At 51.1% G+C, this 16,542-nt stretch overlaps 1 protein-coding gene across 9 annotated transcripts in view; it reads right to left on the reverse strand.

The window, feature by feature from the left end:
• Positions 1 to 16,542, reverse strand: part of usp54a (ubiquitin specific peptidase 54a) — a 46,240-nt gene that overhangs the window by 7,330 nt on the left and 22,368 nt on the right. For 8 of the 9 annotated variants that reach the window (XM_085427747.1, XM_085427745.1, XM_085427748.1 and 5 more), the window contains 14 exons: positions 13,619 to 13,711; positions 13,403 to 13,537; positions 13,116 to 13,229; positions 12,307 to 12,389; positions 12,099 to 12,201; positions 11,859 to 12,005; positions 11,610 to 11,759; positions 8,070 to 8,238; positions 7,640 to 7,831; positions 6,998 to 7,132; positions 5,916 to 6,630; positions 4,981 to 5,105; positions 4,692 to 4,856; positions 1,247 to 1,366 (listed from right to left, as the gene is read on the reverse strand). In XM_085427747.1, the coding sequence (XP_085283873.1) occupies positions 1,247 to 1,366; positions 4,692 to 4,856; positions 4,981 to 5,105; positions 5,916 to 6,630; positions 6,998 to 7,132; positions 7,640 to 7,831; positions 8,070 to 8,238; positions 11,610 to 11,759; positions 11,859 to 12,005; positions 12,099 to 12,201; positions 12,307 to 12,389; positions 13,116 to 13,229; positions 13,403 to 13,537; positions 13,619 to 13,711 (2,446 nt within the window). The remainder of the gene's footprint in view (positions 1 to 1,246; positions 1,367 to 4,691; positions 4,857 to 4,980; positions 5,106 to 5,915; positions 6,631 to 6,997; positions 7,133 to 7,639; positions 7,832 to 8,069; positions 8,239 to 11,609; positions 11,760 to 11,858; positions 12,006 to 12,098; positions 12,202 to 12,306; positions 12,390 to 13,115; positions 13,230 to 13,402; positions 13,538 to 13,618; positions 13,712 to 16,542) is intronic. The other variant, XM_085427750.1, reaches the window with a different exon arrangement.

Consider the following 16,542-nt stretch of genomic DNA (forward strand, 5'->3'; position numbering starts at 1 on the left):
AACAGAAAATCCACAACAGAAGGAAAATGAAAAGAAAACAGAAAGAGAGAAAAGAATAAAAAATGAACCAAAGATGCAGAAAAGAACTCGTTATGATGATTTCATGCAAAACAATCTGACAAAGAAAACTCACAGCTGACAGGAAATCAAACATCGCACTGCTGACATGAAGGTGGCGTGGTTATTAACGATGAAATGGAGAAATCAAGTCCAGACAGAAGGTTAAAGTAAGAGAATCACAACCAAAGAAAAACAACCCGGCTGTCAGCTTCGAGGACACCTCCGACACGCTTGATCATCTACGGGTGACGGCGCTGAACCGCACGTTCACATGTGACCTCACAGCGCAGGAAGTCACACATGAACCAGTAAATAACAGAGGCTGCTGTGTGATGCAGCCCAGTGTGAAACAGCCTTTCTGTGCTTTTCTGGGATGTTTGCAGGTGTTTAGAGGAGCAGAGCTCACGGCTTCTTAGATTCACTCCAGCTGCTTTTCTCTGTGGCGAGGAAAAACTGACGTGCTGTGATGATGGTCTGTTTGATAAATGGATGACTTTCAGAATTAAACTTCTTTCCAACAGAAGACAGAGGGACCATTTGGAGTTCCAGATTACTGACAGAAATGAAGTCGAACTGTGACCCCGTCCACCTCTGACCCCTCAACGTCTCCCGTTTACAGCACTGTGTCATCTGCATACAGTGACACTCTTCTTCTTCTACTTCCTCTCATCTTTATTCTCTAACAGAAGTTTAAAACAGGCTTTCTGAAGGGAAACCGTTAGTATCAGGCTGTAAGTATGAATATTCCTGCTCTATCGTTTAACATGGGAGTTTATGGGGACAGACTCACTGCTGCCTCTGCTGGACATAAGAGGATCTGCAGGGGGCGGGGTCACACTGAGGACATTTCCTGTCTATTTTTAATGAGGACAGTCTTCACTTTGTCCCACTACAGAATGAGCCAAATCTGATGAAGTGACTCGAACCCTGAGCTGAGTTAACACTCTGTGATATTTACAGACCCTCATGGTTCACATCTGACTGACACACGTGAAGCAAACAGCGGCGAATACAGACGCAGTAATGATGTCATCAAAAACCATCCCGATGTTTGTTTGGGTGAGCGGATTGTTTAAAGCTCGATTCAGCTTCTCGCGTTCGTGTGTGTGTAAGTCGGCTGTCAGGTTTCTGCCTGGCTGCGTTCAAAGTGGAGAGAGTGTGGTTAGTGGCAGTGGGAGGAGCTTACAGACAGCTTCATTGACAGCTGACAGCGCGGCGGCGACCTCGCCTGCCTGCTCCAGACGCATCGACTGGTCCAGCAGGAGCTCCGCCTCTGACACGCACCGCTCGTAAGTGTCCGATTTACCTGCAGAGCAAAAGAGGAAGACGCACACAGCTTTAAACTTTGTGTTTTCACGGAGTCCTTCCCGACTCCCCCGCGGACTTTCCACTGAACTCCCAACACCTCGATGCGTCTCTCCTTCTGCTCGCGACACGAGCTAACCGTCCAATCAAACAACCCACTCGCAGCACGAGACAAACGCCACATAACGAGAGAAAAAACAAAGAGGAAGCAACAAGAGTGAGAATTACAGCCAACAGGATTTTCAAAATAAAACCATTTTTTATGAAATCGTGAATTTAGTAACAGTCTGAGCTGAAGCGTGAAGAGTGTCTGTGTGTGTGTGTCAGTGTGTGTGTGTCAGTGTGTGTGTCAGTGTGTGTGTGTCAGTGTGTGTGTGTCAGTGTGTGTGTGTCTGTGTGTGTCAGTGTGTGTGTGTCAGTGTGTGTGTCAGTGTGTGTGTGTCAGTGTGTGTGTGTGTCTGTGTGTGTGTGTCAGTGTGTGTGTGTCAGTGTGTGTGTCAGTGTGTGTGTGTCAGTGTGTGTGTCAGTGTGTGTGTGTCAGTGTGTGTGTGTCAGTGTGTGTGTGTCAGTGTGTGTGTGTGTCTGTGTGTCAGTGTGTGTGTCAGTGTGTGTGTGTGTGTGTGTCAGTGTGTGTGTGTCAGTGTGTGTGTGTCAGTGTGTGTCAGTGTGTGTCTGTGTGTGTGTGTCTGTGTGTGTCTGTGTGTGTGTGTCTGTGTGTGTCTGTGTGTGTGTGTCAGTGTGTGTGTGTCAGTGTGTGTCTGTGTGTGTGTGTCAGTGTGTGTGTGTGTCAGTGTGTGTGTGTCAGTGTGTGTGTGTCAGTGTGTGTGTGTGTGTCAGTGTGTGTGTGTGTGTCAGTGTGTGTGTGTGTGTGTGTCAGTGTGTGTGTGTCAGTGTGTGTGTGTCAGTGTGTGTGTGTCAGTGTGTGTGTGTCAGTGTGTGTCAGTGTGTGTGTGTCAGTGTGTGTGTGTCAGTGTGTGTGTGTCAGTGTGTGTCTGTGTGTGTGTCTGTGTGTGTGTCAGTGTGTGTGTCAGTGTGTGTGTGTCAGTGTGTGTGTGTCAGTGTGTGTGTGTCAGTGTGTGTCTGTGTGTGTCTGTGTGTGTGTTTCTGTGTGTGTCTGTGTGTGTGTGTCAGTGTGTGTCTGTGTGTGTGTCAGTGTGTGCGTCAGTGTGTGTGTGTCAGTGTGTGTCTGTGTGTGTGTCAGTGTGTGCGTCAGTGTGTGTGTGTCAGTGTGTGTCTGTGTGTGTGTCAGTGTGTGCGTGTCTGTGTGTGTCTGTGTGTGTGTCAGTGTGTGCGTGTCTGTGTGTGTCTGTGTGTGTGTGTCAGTGTGTGTGTGTCTGTGTGTGTGTCTGTGTGTGTCTGTGTGTGTGTCTGTGTGTGTCAGTGTGTGTGTGTCAGTGTGTGCGTGTCTGTGTGTGTGTGTCAGTGTGTGCGTGTCAGTGTGTGCGTGTCTGTGTGTGTCTGTGTGTGTGTCAGTGTGTGCGTCAGTGTGTGTGTGTCAGTGCGTGTCTGTGTGTGTGTCAGTGTGTGCGTGTCTGTGTGTGTGTGTCTGTGTGTGTGTGTCTGTGTGTGTGTGTCTGTGTGTGTCAGTGTGTGTGTGTCAGTGTGTGTGTGTCTGTGTGTGTGTCTGTGTGTGTCAGTGTGTGTGTGTCTGTCTGTGTGTGTCTGTGTGTGTGTCTGTCTGTGTGTGTCTGTGTGTGTCTGTGTGTGTGTCTGTCTGTGTGTGTCTGTGTGTGTGTCTGTGTGTGTGTCTGTGTGTGTGTGTCAGTGTGTGTGTGTCTGTGTGTGTGTGTCAGTGTGTGTGTGTCTGTGTGTCTGTGTGTGTGTGTGTCTGTGTGCGTGTGTCTGTGTGTGTGTGTGTCTGTGTGTGTGTCTGTGTGTGTGTGTCAGTGTGTGCGTGTCTGTGTGTGTGTCTGTGTGTGTGTGTCAGTGTGTGTGTGTCTGTGCGTGTGTCAGTGTGTGTGTGTCTGTCTGTGTGTGTCTGTGTGTGTCTGTGTGTGTGTGTCAGTGTGTGCGTGTCTGTGTGTGTGTCTGTGTGTGTGTGTCAGTGTGTGTGTGTCTGTCTGTGTGTGTCTGTGTGTGTGTCTGTGTGTGTCAGTGTGTGCGTGTCAGTGTGTGCGTGTCTGTGTGTGTCTGTGTCTGTGTGTCAGTGTGTGCGTGTCTGTGTGTGTGTGTCAGTGTGTGTGTGTCTGTCTGTGTCTGTGTGTGTGTCTGTGTGTGTCTGTGTGTGTGTCAGTGTGTGTGTGTCAGTGTGTGTGTGTCTGTGTGTGTCTGTGTGTGTGTCTGTGTGCGTGTGTCTGTGTCTGTGTGTGTCAGTGTGTGCGTGTCTGTGTGTGTCTGTGTGTGTGTGTCAGTGTGTGCGTGTCTGTGTGTGTCTGTGTGTGTGTCAGTGTGTGCGTCAGTGTGTGTGTGTCAGTGTGTGTCTGTGTGTGTGTCAGTGTGTGCGTGTCTGTGTGTGTGTGTGTGTGTGTCTGTGTGTGTCTGTGTGTGTGTCAGTGTGTGTGTGTCAGTGTGTGTGTGTCAGTGTGTGTGTGTCTGTGTGCGTGTGTCTGTGTGTGCGTGTGTCTGTGTGCGTGTGTCTGTGTGTGTGTGTGTCTGTGTGTGTGTCTGTGTGTGTGTGTGTCTGTGTGTGTGTCTGTGTGTGTGTGTCAGTGTGTGTGTGTCTGTGCGTGTGTCAGTGTGTGTGTGTCTGTCTGTGTGTGTGTCAGTGTGTGTGTGTCTGTGTGTGTGTGTCAGTGTGTGCGTGTCTGTGTGTGTGTCTGTGTGTGTGTGTCAGTGTGTGTGTGTCTGTCTGTGTGTGTCTGTGTGTGTGTCTGTGTGTGTCAGTGTGTGCGTGTCAGTGTGTGCGTGTCTGTGTGTGTCTGTGTCTGTGTGTCAGTGTGTGCGTGTCTGTGTGTGTGTGTCAGTGTGTCAGTGTGTGCGTGTCTGTGTGTGTGTGTCAGTGTGTGTGTGTCTGTCTGTGTCTGTGTGTGTGTCTGTGTGTGTCTGTGTGTGTGTCAGTGTGTGTCTGTGTGTGTGTCTGTGTCTGTGTGTGTCTGTGTGTGTGTGTCTGTGTGTGTGTGTCTGTGTGCGTGTGTCTGTGTGTGTGTCTGTGTGTGTCTGTGTGTGTGTGTCTGTGTGTGTGTGTCTGTGTGTGTGTCTGTGTGTGTCTGTGTGCGTGTCTGTGTGCGTGTCTGTGTGCGTGTGTGTGTGTCAGTGTGTGTGTGTGCGTGTGTGTGTGTGTCTGTGTGTGTGTGTCAGTGTGTGTGTGTGCGTGTGTGTGTGTGCGTGTGTGTGTGTGTCAGTGTGTGTGTGTGTCAGTGTGTGTGTGTGTCTGTGTGTGTCTGTACCCTGGATCTGCAGCTGGTCCAGGTCCAGGTACTTGCTGGGTCTCGGGTTGAAGCCGAGCGCCGCCTCCCTCTCCTTCTCCTGCCGCCGCTGCTGCTCCTCCTCCCTCGCTCTCCTCAGCACCTCCTCCTGCAGCTCGTCCAGCTCGCTGCGGCCTGCAGAGGGCGCTGCAACAACACCATCAGCATTAATATATAAAACAAGTTTGCACGCCGGAGTAAAGTCGGCCTGTTGACATGCAGAGCTGAGAGCTCAACGTCTGCATGAGCAAGAACACGAAGACGTTCGTACCGAGGCTCCCCCTGCTGGACGAGCTGAGCTCCTGCAGCAAAGCGCCGCTGCTCTTCGAGCGGGCGTTCCTCCACGAGGGTCCTGAGGAGGAAGAGGACGACAAAGCCTTCTTCACCACACACTCCCTGAAGAGGAGAAACAGAGACACGTTTAGCGTCAGGAGCTGAAGTTTCATATAACACACACACACACACACACACACACACACACACACACACACACACACACACCAATCCTGAGTTTAGACTCCACTGAACACTCATATTCTGTCATACAGGTTCAGGGGCAGGATCATTCTTTAATGACTTTACAAGAACGAACTCTCAAACCACCAAAGGAGTCACTTAGCATGACAGGAAAGTTTAACTGCTGCAGCAGGACGGGGTCGTAATCAGCTCTGCTCCTAATCTGACAAACCCGCTGCAGAAACACAGCGACGGCGATCCTGCGTGTTTTCTTTTGTGTATTATTTGTTTTTACAGGATCTGATTGGTGCAAATGGTTTATTTTTGCCAATTGTTTGAGTAAACAGGGCACATGGGCAGTTCAAGGACCACTGAAAAGGTGGAAATTTCCTGATTATGCCACTTTTTACAGCTTTGTTTATACAGATGAGAAAATGTGCATTTTTAAATCTGCTGAAGGATTTTGATTTATTTTATATTTACATTATTTTTATTGCATTGTTTTCTTTTTATTTAATGGAGTTCTTTTATTATTGTACCTTTTATTTCACTTTGTGCTTTTATTATCTCATCGTATGTTGTTTTTTACGTTACTGTGTTCGCGTACACGCCATCTCACGTTTGAATTTACTCCCTTGTTCTGTCTTTAATAAATATAATTATTTTACTTAAACAGTGACTTCACGTAAGGTGCGATACGATCTGCCGACTGGAGTATTGATCGATTGATGACGACCTTCTGGAGCTCACCTGTCTCCCGGGTTCAGGTCCAGGCTGACCGGGCTGCTGCTGTTCCTCTCGCTGCTCTCGTAGCCGCTCTCCATCCTCTGGATCAGCCTGGGTGGAGCAGCAGGAGGAGCAGCGGGAGACAGCACGGCTCCTCCCGCTCCTTCGTTCTCACCTCCCGGTCCAGCTCCACCTCCTCTGTGGCTGCTGGAGAAGGAGGCGGGGAGAGTCCTGGAGGAGCCCGTCCGGACAGGCGTCACCTCCTCCAGGGCCGAGGAGGCGTCCTGAGCTCCACAGTCGTCGAGCAGCGGCGCTCCGAGGGGGCTGTACCCTGCTTGCCTCCGCCTCTCGCGGTTAAAGATGCTGTCGATGTTGAGCGCCTCCCTCCGGGGCCTCCAAGCCGGCCGGTACCTCCCTGTTCCCCCGGAGGAGCTGGACTTTGACTCGCTGCTGGTGCTGTCGGCCTCCCAGTCCTGAGCTTTCCCAGCGGAGGAGGAGGAGGAAGGAGCGGCGCTGCTGGCAGGGAGGTGGTGGTGATGGCTGCTGTTCGAGGAGGGGGTGATTTCAGAGGAGAAGCCGGCGGCCGGCAGAGACGTGGAGGAGGAGGAGGAGAGGGGTCGGCTGTGGATGATGTTGCTCATGGTCTCCTTGAAGTCTCGCAGGCGGCTGGTCGATGATGAGAAGGAAGACGAAGGTTTGGGGAGGTGACGAGGAACCTGCTGCTCCTTTAACGTCTCGCCTGGAGGAGGAGAAAAGCAGGAGTAAGAAAAGACGAGGAGGAGAAGGAGTAACCTTACCCCAGAGGAGAGTGAACGAAGGAGGTGGATGAATGACTGGATGGGAAATAAAAACACGGCTTCACCTTCAGAATCAGCTGATCTACGCCCTGAGACTTTGCTCCACCCACATACACTACACCTACACAGCTGGTGCTGAATTATCAGAGGTCACAAAAATGCCACTAGATGGCGCTATGGCCCAGAAATCATCCTGCTGTGAAACTCGAGTGTTTGTCGCCAGGCTGAGCGTGGGCTCGTGATACTTTTAGACTCATGTCACATGTCAGGCAGTTCACAGAGCAAGTCTTTGGCCTAAGCCCCGCCTACCCTCACTGTGGTAACCAGCTGACGACGCTTCGTTCTCAGGTTTAGACCGCCGGTGGCGGCTAGCGCTCCGCCTCCTATCCCCGGCCACGCCTCCTTTCCTCGGAGGCTGATGCTGCTCACCGTCCGTCGCGTGGCCTTAGCAACAAGAAGCAGGGCAACACATGTTCACAGCGTGACCGCCATGATAGGAAAAAGAAGCAGAATGCATGAATGCGATTGGCTGCATAGATGGGTCACATGACTGAGGCGGAGCAATGAATGAATGTAACTGTCACGTTCATTAAATCCTGTTTCATCGCACCGAGCGTCCAAAGCACAAAGATGGAGAACGTTCGTTTATTCTGGAAGAAAATACGAAACATTTCCTGCTCACGTTGGCTGTTTGACGAAAATATGGTTTAAGCTCAAGATTAAATTAAAGCCCAGTTTATGGTAGTGCTGGTTACCACAGGAACACCAGCTCCTTTTTAAAAACTAAAGCTTCAAACTGAACACAGTTAAGAAAACTGGCTGTTGATGTGGGCATCTCTGCTAGGAAGACACCCACGCCTTCCATCTTTGAGCTTAGGACCGCTGGTGGACTCACATGCTGGCAGACACTAAAAAGGGTTCCAGTGTCTCCGGTTCCCCCCTCTGACCCACCTACGGTATCCAGGCTGCAGAGCGAGGCGTGCGGGGCTCCGTCTGGGCGGTCGATGCAGATGACGGTTCCCTGGGAGTCGGAGGAGTAGCGACTGGCCAGGGACTCATGGTGCGAGTGGGAGGGCTGTCGGTACGAGTAGCTCTCCGTCGACGAATCGGTGCGAGTGTCGCTGGAGATCGACGGCTCGCAGCCTGGGCGAGTGGGAGGCGGAGGATGGAGGGAGGAGGTCAGTGGAGATGGACTCACACAAACACAGCACAACAAAAGCACTCATCACATCAGACACGCCTAAACATTAAGAACTACTTCTACTGCTCCTCCAGCTGCCGCCTGCCAGTAAAAGTGTTATTGGAGCGACTGAGGCTGGTTTAGTTACCTGAGTGTTTGCTGCTGTGCTACTACTACGACTCCTAGCTGTGTTGTAGTTACCCGAGTCTTCGCTGTCGTAACAGGCCTTGTTGAGGTGGTGGAGGTCGAGGCGCGAGGGCAGGTCCTGCGCAGACACCGGCGTCCCCCGCGGGTCGGCGTACAGCAGCAGCAGCGGCTGGTAGTGGCCTTTAATGCAGCGCGAAACCACGTCGATCCACTTGGGCCCGATCTGCAGGACAGCGACGGAAACCAGCAAGACATCAGTGAGTCACAAACCTGCACACACACAGACACACACACACACAGACACACACACAGACACACACACACACACACACACAGACACACACACACGCAGACACGCAGACACACACACACACACACACGCAGACACACACAGACACACAGACACACACAGACACACGCACACGCACACACACAGACACACACACACACAGACACACACACAGACACGCACACGCACACACAGACACGCACACGCACACACAGACACGCACACGCACACACACAGACACACACACACACACACACGCAGACACACACGCAGACACACACGCAGACACACACACACGCAGACACACACACACACTGACACACACACACGCAGACACACACGCGCAGACACGCAGACACACACGCGCACACACACACGCAGACACACACGCAGACACACACACGCAGACACACACACACACACGCGCAGACACACACACGCAGACACGCGCAGACACACACACGCAGACACACACGCGCACACACACACACACGCAGACACACACGCAGACACACACGCACACACACGCAGACACACACGCAGACACACACGCACACACACGCAGACACACGCAGACACACACACACACGCAGACACACACACACACGCAGACACACACACACACGCAGACACACACACACGCAGACACACACACACACGCAGACACACACACACACGCAGACACACACACACACACACACACACACGCAGACACACACACACACACACACACACACACACACAGCACCAACAGCAAAGAGCTGCAGACCAATGAGAAAGCAGCAAGAACATCTCTAACCTGAGTCTAACAGCAGACACGAACAGACGCTTCGCTCTGAGCAGGATTGTAATGCGTACTCGTGCACATGAAGTCAGGGCACTAGTGAACAATCCCCTGGTTCTTATACTGAACAACAAGCAGCCACTTTGTTCCTCGACATCCTTCGGCTGGTCCTGGATCTGTTCTGGAGACCTCCTGTGAGCTGGAGGAGAACTCCAAGCAGAACCTGCTGGTTCAAAGAGCTCACAGAGGCTGCAGCAAAATCTGATGCTCTGCTTTAATCTAGATATATCCTAAATGTTCGAGTGCAGGTTAGAAGATGCTTTTAAAAGACACCAAATCACACTGAGCAGTTCCAGAGCTGCAGAGCTGTTACCCACTAAAGCCTGAAATCTACACTGAAGCGCAGTTTCACACCTGCTAACAGGTTAAACAGCAAGAACAAATGTTTGAGGTCAGACGTGCAAACTTGAGAACGAACGGGATAAAAACCTGCAGTTCCTCTGGGAGTCCGCCCCCAAAGATGCTCATGTTAAAACTTTACAGCAGAAATAAACACGTTTACAGCCGGACACAAACTGTTTGGTCTAAAAACAGTTTTAAACTTTTGTTACAGAATAAAGATTGAGAGGAAGTGAAAGAGAGGAATGAGCAGGAGAAGAGTGTCACTGTATGCAGATGACACCGTTTTACATATCGGAGAAGAGACTGGCCAACAGTTTATCAGGAGACGGAGACAAACAACTGTTAGGGGCGTGGCCTCTGTGACTGACAGGTAGATGGTGGAGGTCCCTGAGCTCTCTAACTTGACGTAACCAATAACACGGCTGCTGTGAGGTTGCTGTACTAACACTGTCTGCAGTTAATTGGATGTCACTGAGCTCTGATTAACACTAAGCTGTGTCTGCTTGTTGCCCCTGTTGAGGCTACAAAGCCCTGAAAACAGTGGGAGGAGTCACGGTGCTGCATCCAGTTCTTGTCTAAAATCTCATTTCAGTGCTGCCAAAAAAAAAAAAAGTTGCCAGGCATCTGTCTCCACCGCAGACAGTTCCTGTTCCCGTAATTACCAAGAATGAACTTATTACCTTTTTTTTAACCTTAAGTGTTTCTGTATAAACTTCAGGCAAAAATATAGAAACAAATTTAAAGCAATAATCTTGAATTAATGGAAGATAATTCAAGCCAACAGTTGGGAAGGTGAGGAGGAGCCGGTGCTTTACCGGCTGCAGTCGGGACGTCCAGATGCTGACAGCAGCTCACGGCTTCGTGATGGAAAAACGCCTCCTCCCCATCCTCCCGCTCAGTGTGTCTTTGTAAAATCCTCCTGCTTGATTACTTCAACACTTCCTCCGATTCTTCCAAACATCCAAAAGCTTCAGCCCCGCTCGGCTGTGACAGGACGTCCGCGGGATTCAGCACGCCGCGCCGACCCGGCCGTGTGAAAATATGTGTTTGTTTAAGAGAAAGAGACAGAATGAAAGTCTGCAGCGTGAGCAAAAGTGTCGCTGTGGTGTGAGCGCGCTCTGACCACACCCTCCACTCTGTCCAGCTGGACTGGTCAACAATAGAGGGATATCCTTGTTTTCACAACCAGCAGAGAGTGAGGGAGTGCGGGGAATGACATCTCTCTTTCCATCAGAGAGCGTCGATGACAGAAGAGAGAGGCGACAGGGAGCAGGAGGAGGCAGGAGGAAAGAGGTGATAGTGGGGAGGTCGAGGGAAGGACAGGAAGCACATGAGGTCATTTCTCTTCCTGACCACACACGGAAATTTGATTGTGTATCAGTTAACCCCACAACTCCCAAAGTCTGGGCCACCGCCCCCTGGTGGGCTGTGGAGGTGTTGCGGGTGGGCCCCCCGAGCCTAAATAAAGCGAAGCAGCGCGACTTAAATAACGAGGCTTTTTAATCCATAACCACCTGCTGCTCATCTGGGTCCAGATCGTGGTGGTGTGGGTCTAAACACCCTCTTATCATCACCTCCAGCTAGAGGACAGATGCTGAACCCGAGCTCCTCAGCCCGTCTCTGAGGCTGAGCCCGCTCACGCCTCACCACCACACCGCTCGGCTGCACTTCCTCCTCCGTCCTGAAGATGACCCCGAGATAATGAAACCCCCCCTGATCCAGCTGCTTCACACTCAGCTGCGAACCTTAACGATGAGAACCACATCGTCTGCAAAAGCAGGGACGAGATCCTGACACCACGCCCCCACGTCCACACGGTGAGAACACGTGGCTCTGAGAAGTCTCCTAACAGCAAACTGTTCTTTTTGATGCAGATCAAAGGTCAAAGCTTTCCTTTACATCACAAACACACACAAAACGCACTCGCATTACAGTCGCACTACAGCAGAGTCTAACCGGCCTCGGTGGCACTGCACCTCGTTATTACTACGTTATTACAAGTGTCTTGGTGAGCAGAGAAACTCATCCTCCGCCTCACGACACGACCGTGAGAATAAAGTAAAGGAAAGCGTTTGACACATCTGTCGCTGCAGATGTTTCTACCTGTGTGCACACATACCTCTTTGACATGTGCGTCATCAAAGTACATCCACCGGCGGATCTTAGTCTGGAAGAAGAAAGTGGAGTAATGTTTCCCGTAGTAGCACACCATCCCGACCAGGTACAGCTCGGACTGCCGAGCCTTCTCCTCAGTCACCCTGTAGAACAGCTGCAGAGAGGGGAAGATGTCACCGCACGCCGCCGACGCTCGCGTTTACCCTTCGCTTTGTTCAGACCGTGCTTTAATGCCGTGTCTTATTCTACTTACATCCCCGAGGCGCAGGCAGGTTCCCAGGGTGTGGATGACGTCCTCGGCCAGGTCCGAGTGATCCGAGTCCCACACCAGGCCGATGGTGATGATCTCCGGACTGTTGAGGAGGACGCGAGCCATCCGCAGCTGCTGACCGCACTGACTCTGAGGAAGAGGAGGAGGAAGAAAGGTGAGCCGTGACCTCTGAGTGCTTCACGCCAGTCAGTGTGTGTGCGTCGCAGGAGAGCTGCTGCTCACAGGACAGTTGCGCAGGTCCCCCATGCTGGCGTTTCGTAGCAGCTCCCCGAACATGCCCGGGGTTGCCTTCTCCCTCGACTCCAACATCTTCACTGCCTGGTTACTGAGGAGGAGGAGGAGGAGTGTTACTGTGTGTGAGTCAGTTATTCATGATGAAGAAGCTCCAGTCTTCAATAAATATGATCTGGTAAACGCTGGATTTACTTACCACAGGGAGGTGGTGGAGATGTAGTGGACCATCTGAATGAAGGGCAGAGGATCCGAGGAGGCTCCACAGCTGCTGCACACACACTGAACCAGACGGGAGGTGAACACGGAGTGTGTGTGTGTCTCTGTGTCTGTCTGTGTGTGTGTGTGTGTCTCTGTGTGTCTGTGTGTGTGTCTCTGTGTCTCTGTGTGTGTCTGTCTGTCTGTCTGTCTCTGTGTCTCTGTGTCTCTGTGTGTGTGTGTGTCTCTGTGTGTGTGTGTGTGTCTCTGTGTGTGTGTGTGTGTGTGTGTGTGTGTCTCTGTGTGTCTCTGTGTGTGTGTGTGTGTCTCTGTGTGTGTGTGTGTGTCTGTGTGTGTGTCTGTGTCTGTGTGTCTGTGTGTGTCTCTGTGTGTGTGTGTGTGTCTGTCTCTGTGTCTGTGTGTGTGTGTGTGTGTCTGTGTGTGTCTGTGTGTGTGTGTGTCTCTGTGTGTCTGTGTGTGTGTGTGTCTCTGTGTCTGTGTGTGTGTCTGTGTGTGTGTGTCTCTGTGTGTGTGTGTCTGTGTGTGTGTGTCTCTGTGTGTGTGTGTCTGTGTGTGTTGACTCTTCATGCTCATACAGTCAAAGTACAAAAGTAAAATATCAGGTAAAGTTAGGAAATGAAGCCACCTGCAGGTGTGTGAAGCAGCAGGTAAACCAGTGACAGATGATTGTTTTAAAGCGACTCGTTAATAAAAAGAAAAGGAATATTACTGGTTTTTAACTGGTTTTACAGTCATTGCACCTGACTGACTGGTTAAACCCTCTCTGTGATCCCAGAGTTTCTTCCTCACCTGCTCATAGAGCATCATGGCGAACTTCTGGTGGGGGATGCAGTGTCTGGCTGTGCAGATGTCTTCTTTGGTCTCGTCTGCGATGTGGAAGTGGATCCTCATCAGGATGTTTTCCTGCACAGACGCAGAAGTGAAGCCTGAGCTTAGATAATCGAGTGAACGCGGCGAGGGCCCGCGGGCACGCCCGAGCTACTGAAACGCTGGTTCTGATTGGTCAAAGTGTAATCTCTACTGTAACACTGATCAAGCGCTGCAGCGCCTCCAGAGTTTGTGTGTCATCGTCTTACGAAGCACTCCGCAGCGTCGTCCATGATGCCGAGCTGAAACCGCTGCTTGTCCTGGAAGGTTTTGGCGAGCGCGCTGCGGAGCGCGTCGGACGGCAAAACTTTGTCGCTGCTGTACTGGAACTGAGCAAAGATGCTCTGTGGAATGGAGAGGTCAGGGGTCAGTGAGAGGAGGGACCGGGGTCAGGGGTTGAGGGTCAGGTTTGGAGAGGTTCTCACCTTCAGAGCGCAGAAAATGCACGAGTCCTCCATGCACTTATGGGTGGTCAGCTGACGGAAACTGCGGCGGAAGATGTCGAGGTGCCAGAGGACCTGAGAGGAGGAAAAACAAGTTTTAAAACGAAACAACGCAGGGGAGCATTCTGGGAAACGGAGTCAGAGCTTCACCTCAGCAGCACAAGTCCTTACTGACGGTGTGTCTCTGTGCTGCTGCTCTAACTCCACCAAACACATCGCCACACCTGTCAGCCAATCACCTGTCAGCACGAACCAACAGCCAATGCTGTCCTGACCAATCAGAGAGTGGGCTTAGTGACCTGAGGAGTTGCAGAAGTAAAAGTAAAGTCTGTGTGTCAGACCAAGTTCGTCAGCATCTCCGTCTGCTGCAGGAAACCGTCTGCACCGCGTGATGAAGACGTCTGCGGCGCGATGATGGGAGCTGGCGTGAGCGTGCCCAGAGGACAAACTGCTGCAGCTGTATGTGTGCGCATGTGTGTGCATGACTGACAGGAAGAGAAAACACGACGCTGCACGTGTCACAGACAGCAAACATCAGCTCGCCGCTCAGTTTCACTGCAGACTTTATAAAAGCTCGTTTAGCAGATCTTAGTGACTCACGCTGACCAGGATCAGTCATCAGGTGTGAATCACCTGCAGGACACACTCGAGACGGAGGGCGCGTCTTTAAAAACATTCTTTCAGTCAACAATCACCTGAAGACACCAAGAAAAACAACCAGAGAGCGGTGGGCGGGCCGCCTGGGAGACTCATCTTTTTAATCTGTCTGCGAGAACAACACCATCTGCAACTGATTTTCCACAACACCACACATTTAGTTTATTTTTGGCTCTTATTTTGAAAGTTCAGTCAGCACAGCTTTTACCATTTTGTCTTTTCCTCACCAGCTGGCTCGCCGCCGCTCACCACAGAGCCGCTTCTCGCCTCCAGAGACGATCTCGTAAATAAAATGTTTGCAGAGCAGAAACTGCAAACTGAATTATGTAATATTTAATGTAAGAAAGTGCCTCACGCTGCACACAAAGTCTGTGAAATACACGCTTTAATTTGAATGCTGGGGTTTCTGCACCTTCACCACATCAGAGCTAAGACGAATTAAAACCTCTGTTGATATCACACAGAAACAAACACTGACAGGAAACTGAATTAGTGGAGCAGAAGCTAAAGACGGCTCTGAGGATTTAAGCCGAGACCAGAAACCATCGAAGCAAACGTGTCAGAGCCGGAGGAAAGACATCAGGACTCGCCGGGTGGATAAGGGCGGAGCTACACCAAAACTCACCAGACTGAGACCGGAGCAGCCGTGAGGGCCGGCGTGGGTTAAAGGGGCATTACGCCGCGTTAGCTGAACCCCGCGGAGAAGCCGGGCGCCTCGCCTCCCGCCGAGCAGCAGGAATCCAGACACGGAGGAATTTTTTCATCACTTTACTCATGAGGAGGGTTTTAAAACGATCCGCGGGGGCCCGGAGGGTCGGACAGTTCTGAATCCTGCAGTGTGTGTTTGTGTTTGTCTCAGTGACTGAGACGTGCCTGCAGCCGGGGCCGGCACCGAGCCGCCAACCGCAGAAAGATCCCAGCTGAGCTCGTGATAGAGGAGCAGAAACAGCCAGGCCTAACCACTCAGCCATCTGAAACAGTGAACCAACCATAACCACGGTTTAACCATTACTATGCTTTAAACTTGCAGGGTTTACATTTAAAGACAGTCCCTGATGGAGGTGTCGACACGGTGATCTGATCCATTCACAACCTCACGACCTGCAGACTTCACATCAAACAGCCTGTGAGAACATGGATGACTTACTTTCATTCACAGTGAGCTGAATCCCTTCATGAAACATTTCACACTAACGCAGGGAATTATCATCAGAACAAACTCGTGCTGCAGACAAATGCTGGTGTGTTTGAAGCACACAGCCGGGTGTCTATTACACCGACACGGGGTGAACAGAAATGTGCTGATCAGGACGATTCAGACGTGATGCTGGGGCTTAAAAGCAGACGGAGAGGCGCTGATCTGATTCACGCTTGGACCTGAGTCCTCAGTGAAACAAACTGCGGCGTCAGCATTTGGCCGTTTGCTTCCTCCTTCCTGTCCCCGCCAACCCCGCCGGCTGCAATATGTCGCTGCGGCCTCCAGCAGGTCGACCAGGTAACAAACCGTCTGTGCAGATCTGCACGCCGAGCACACGTCCCACAGAGGAATCAGCGTTTAGCGCTTTTTTTGCTTTGAAAGGATAAAATCAGCCTGCAGGACACAGCAGGAGGAAACATCAACACCTGAGCACAAAGATCAGCCGGACGAGCCGCAGTCGTCACTTAAATCAAAGCCCAAACGGAAACCTGCAGGACGAACAACACGCAAACACAAAGGGTCCACCACAGACTCTACGGGAGCGACACTCAGCTGATAATCAGGAACATCCAATCAAAATCTGAGATGTTCCCTCGGTCCGTTAGTACAGTGACATCACAGCAGCATTTTACTGATGAGGCCATTAAAAAACAGCACAAACACGGTCCAGAGGTCCAGTTCAGGTGAAGCTAGCAGACAGCTAGCAGCTACAGCCACCTGTGTCACCATCCACCTGTCAGCCAAAGAGGCCACGCCCCTAATAATGCTAACTTTAATACAATTTAAACACATGCTGTGAGGGGGAATTATCGCTAGAGAACAATCAGTGTGCGTATCAGGTTATGAATGCTGGAAAGATTTAACATTGGAGTCAATGGGGACAGATTCACTGAATTTCCAGGATCAACAACTGAAAAAGTTTGATGTTTGCAGCCTGAAGCCTTTAAAAAATGAGCTCTGTGGTGTTTTACATGCTGTGTTCTTACACCTGTGCTGCTCATACTACACATGCATGATAACATCAACTCACACGTGAGTGACCAAAGTAAAA

This window comes from Rhamphochromis longiceps, linkage group LG13, assembly GCF_057381845.1.
Source record: "Rhamphochromis longiceps isolate RC_006_pf linkage group LG13, R_longiceps_female_GT1.1, whole genome shotgun sequence".
Classification (NCBI taxonomy): Eukaryota; Metazoa; Chordata; class Actinopteri; order Cichliformes; family Cichlidae; genus Rhamphochromis; species Rhamphochromis longiceps.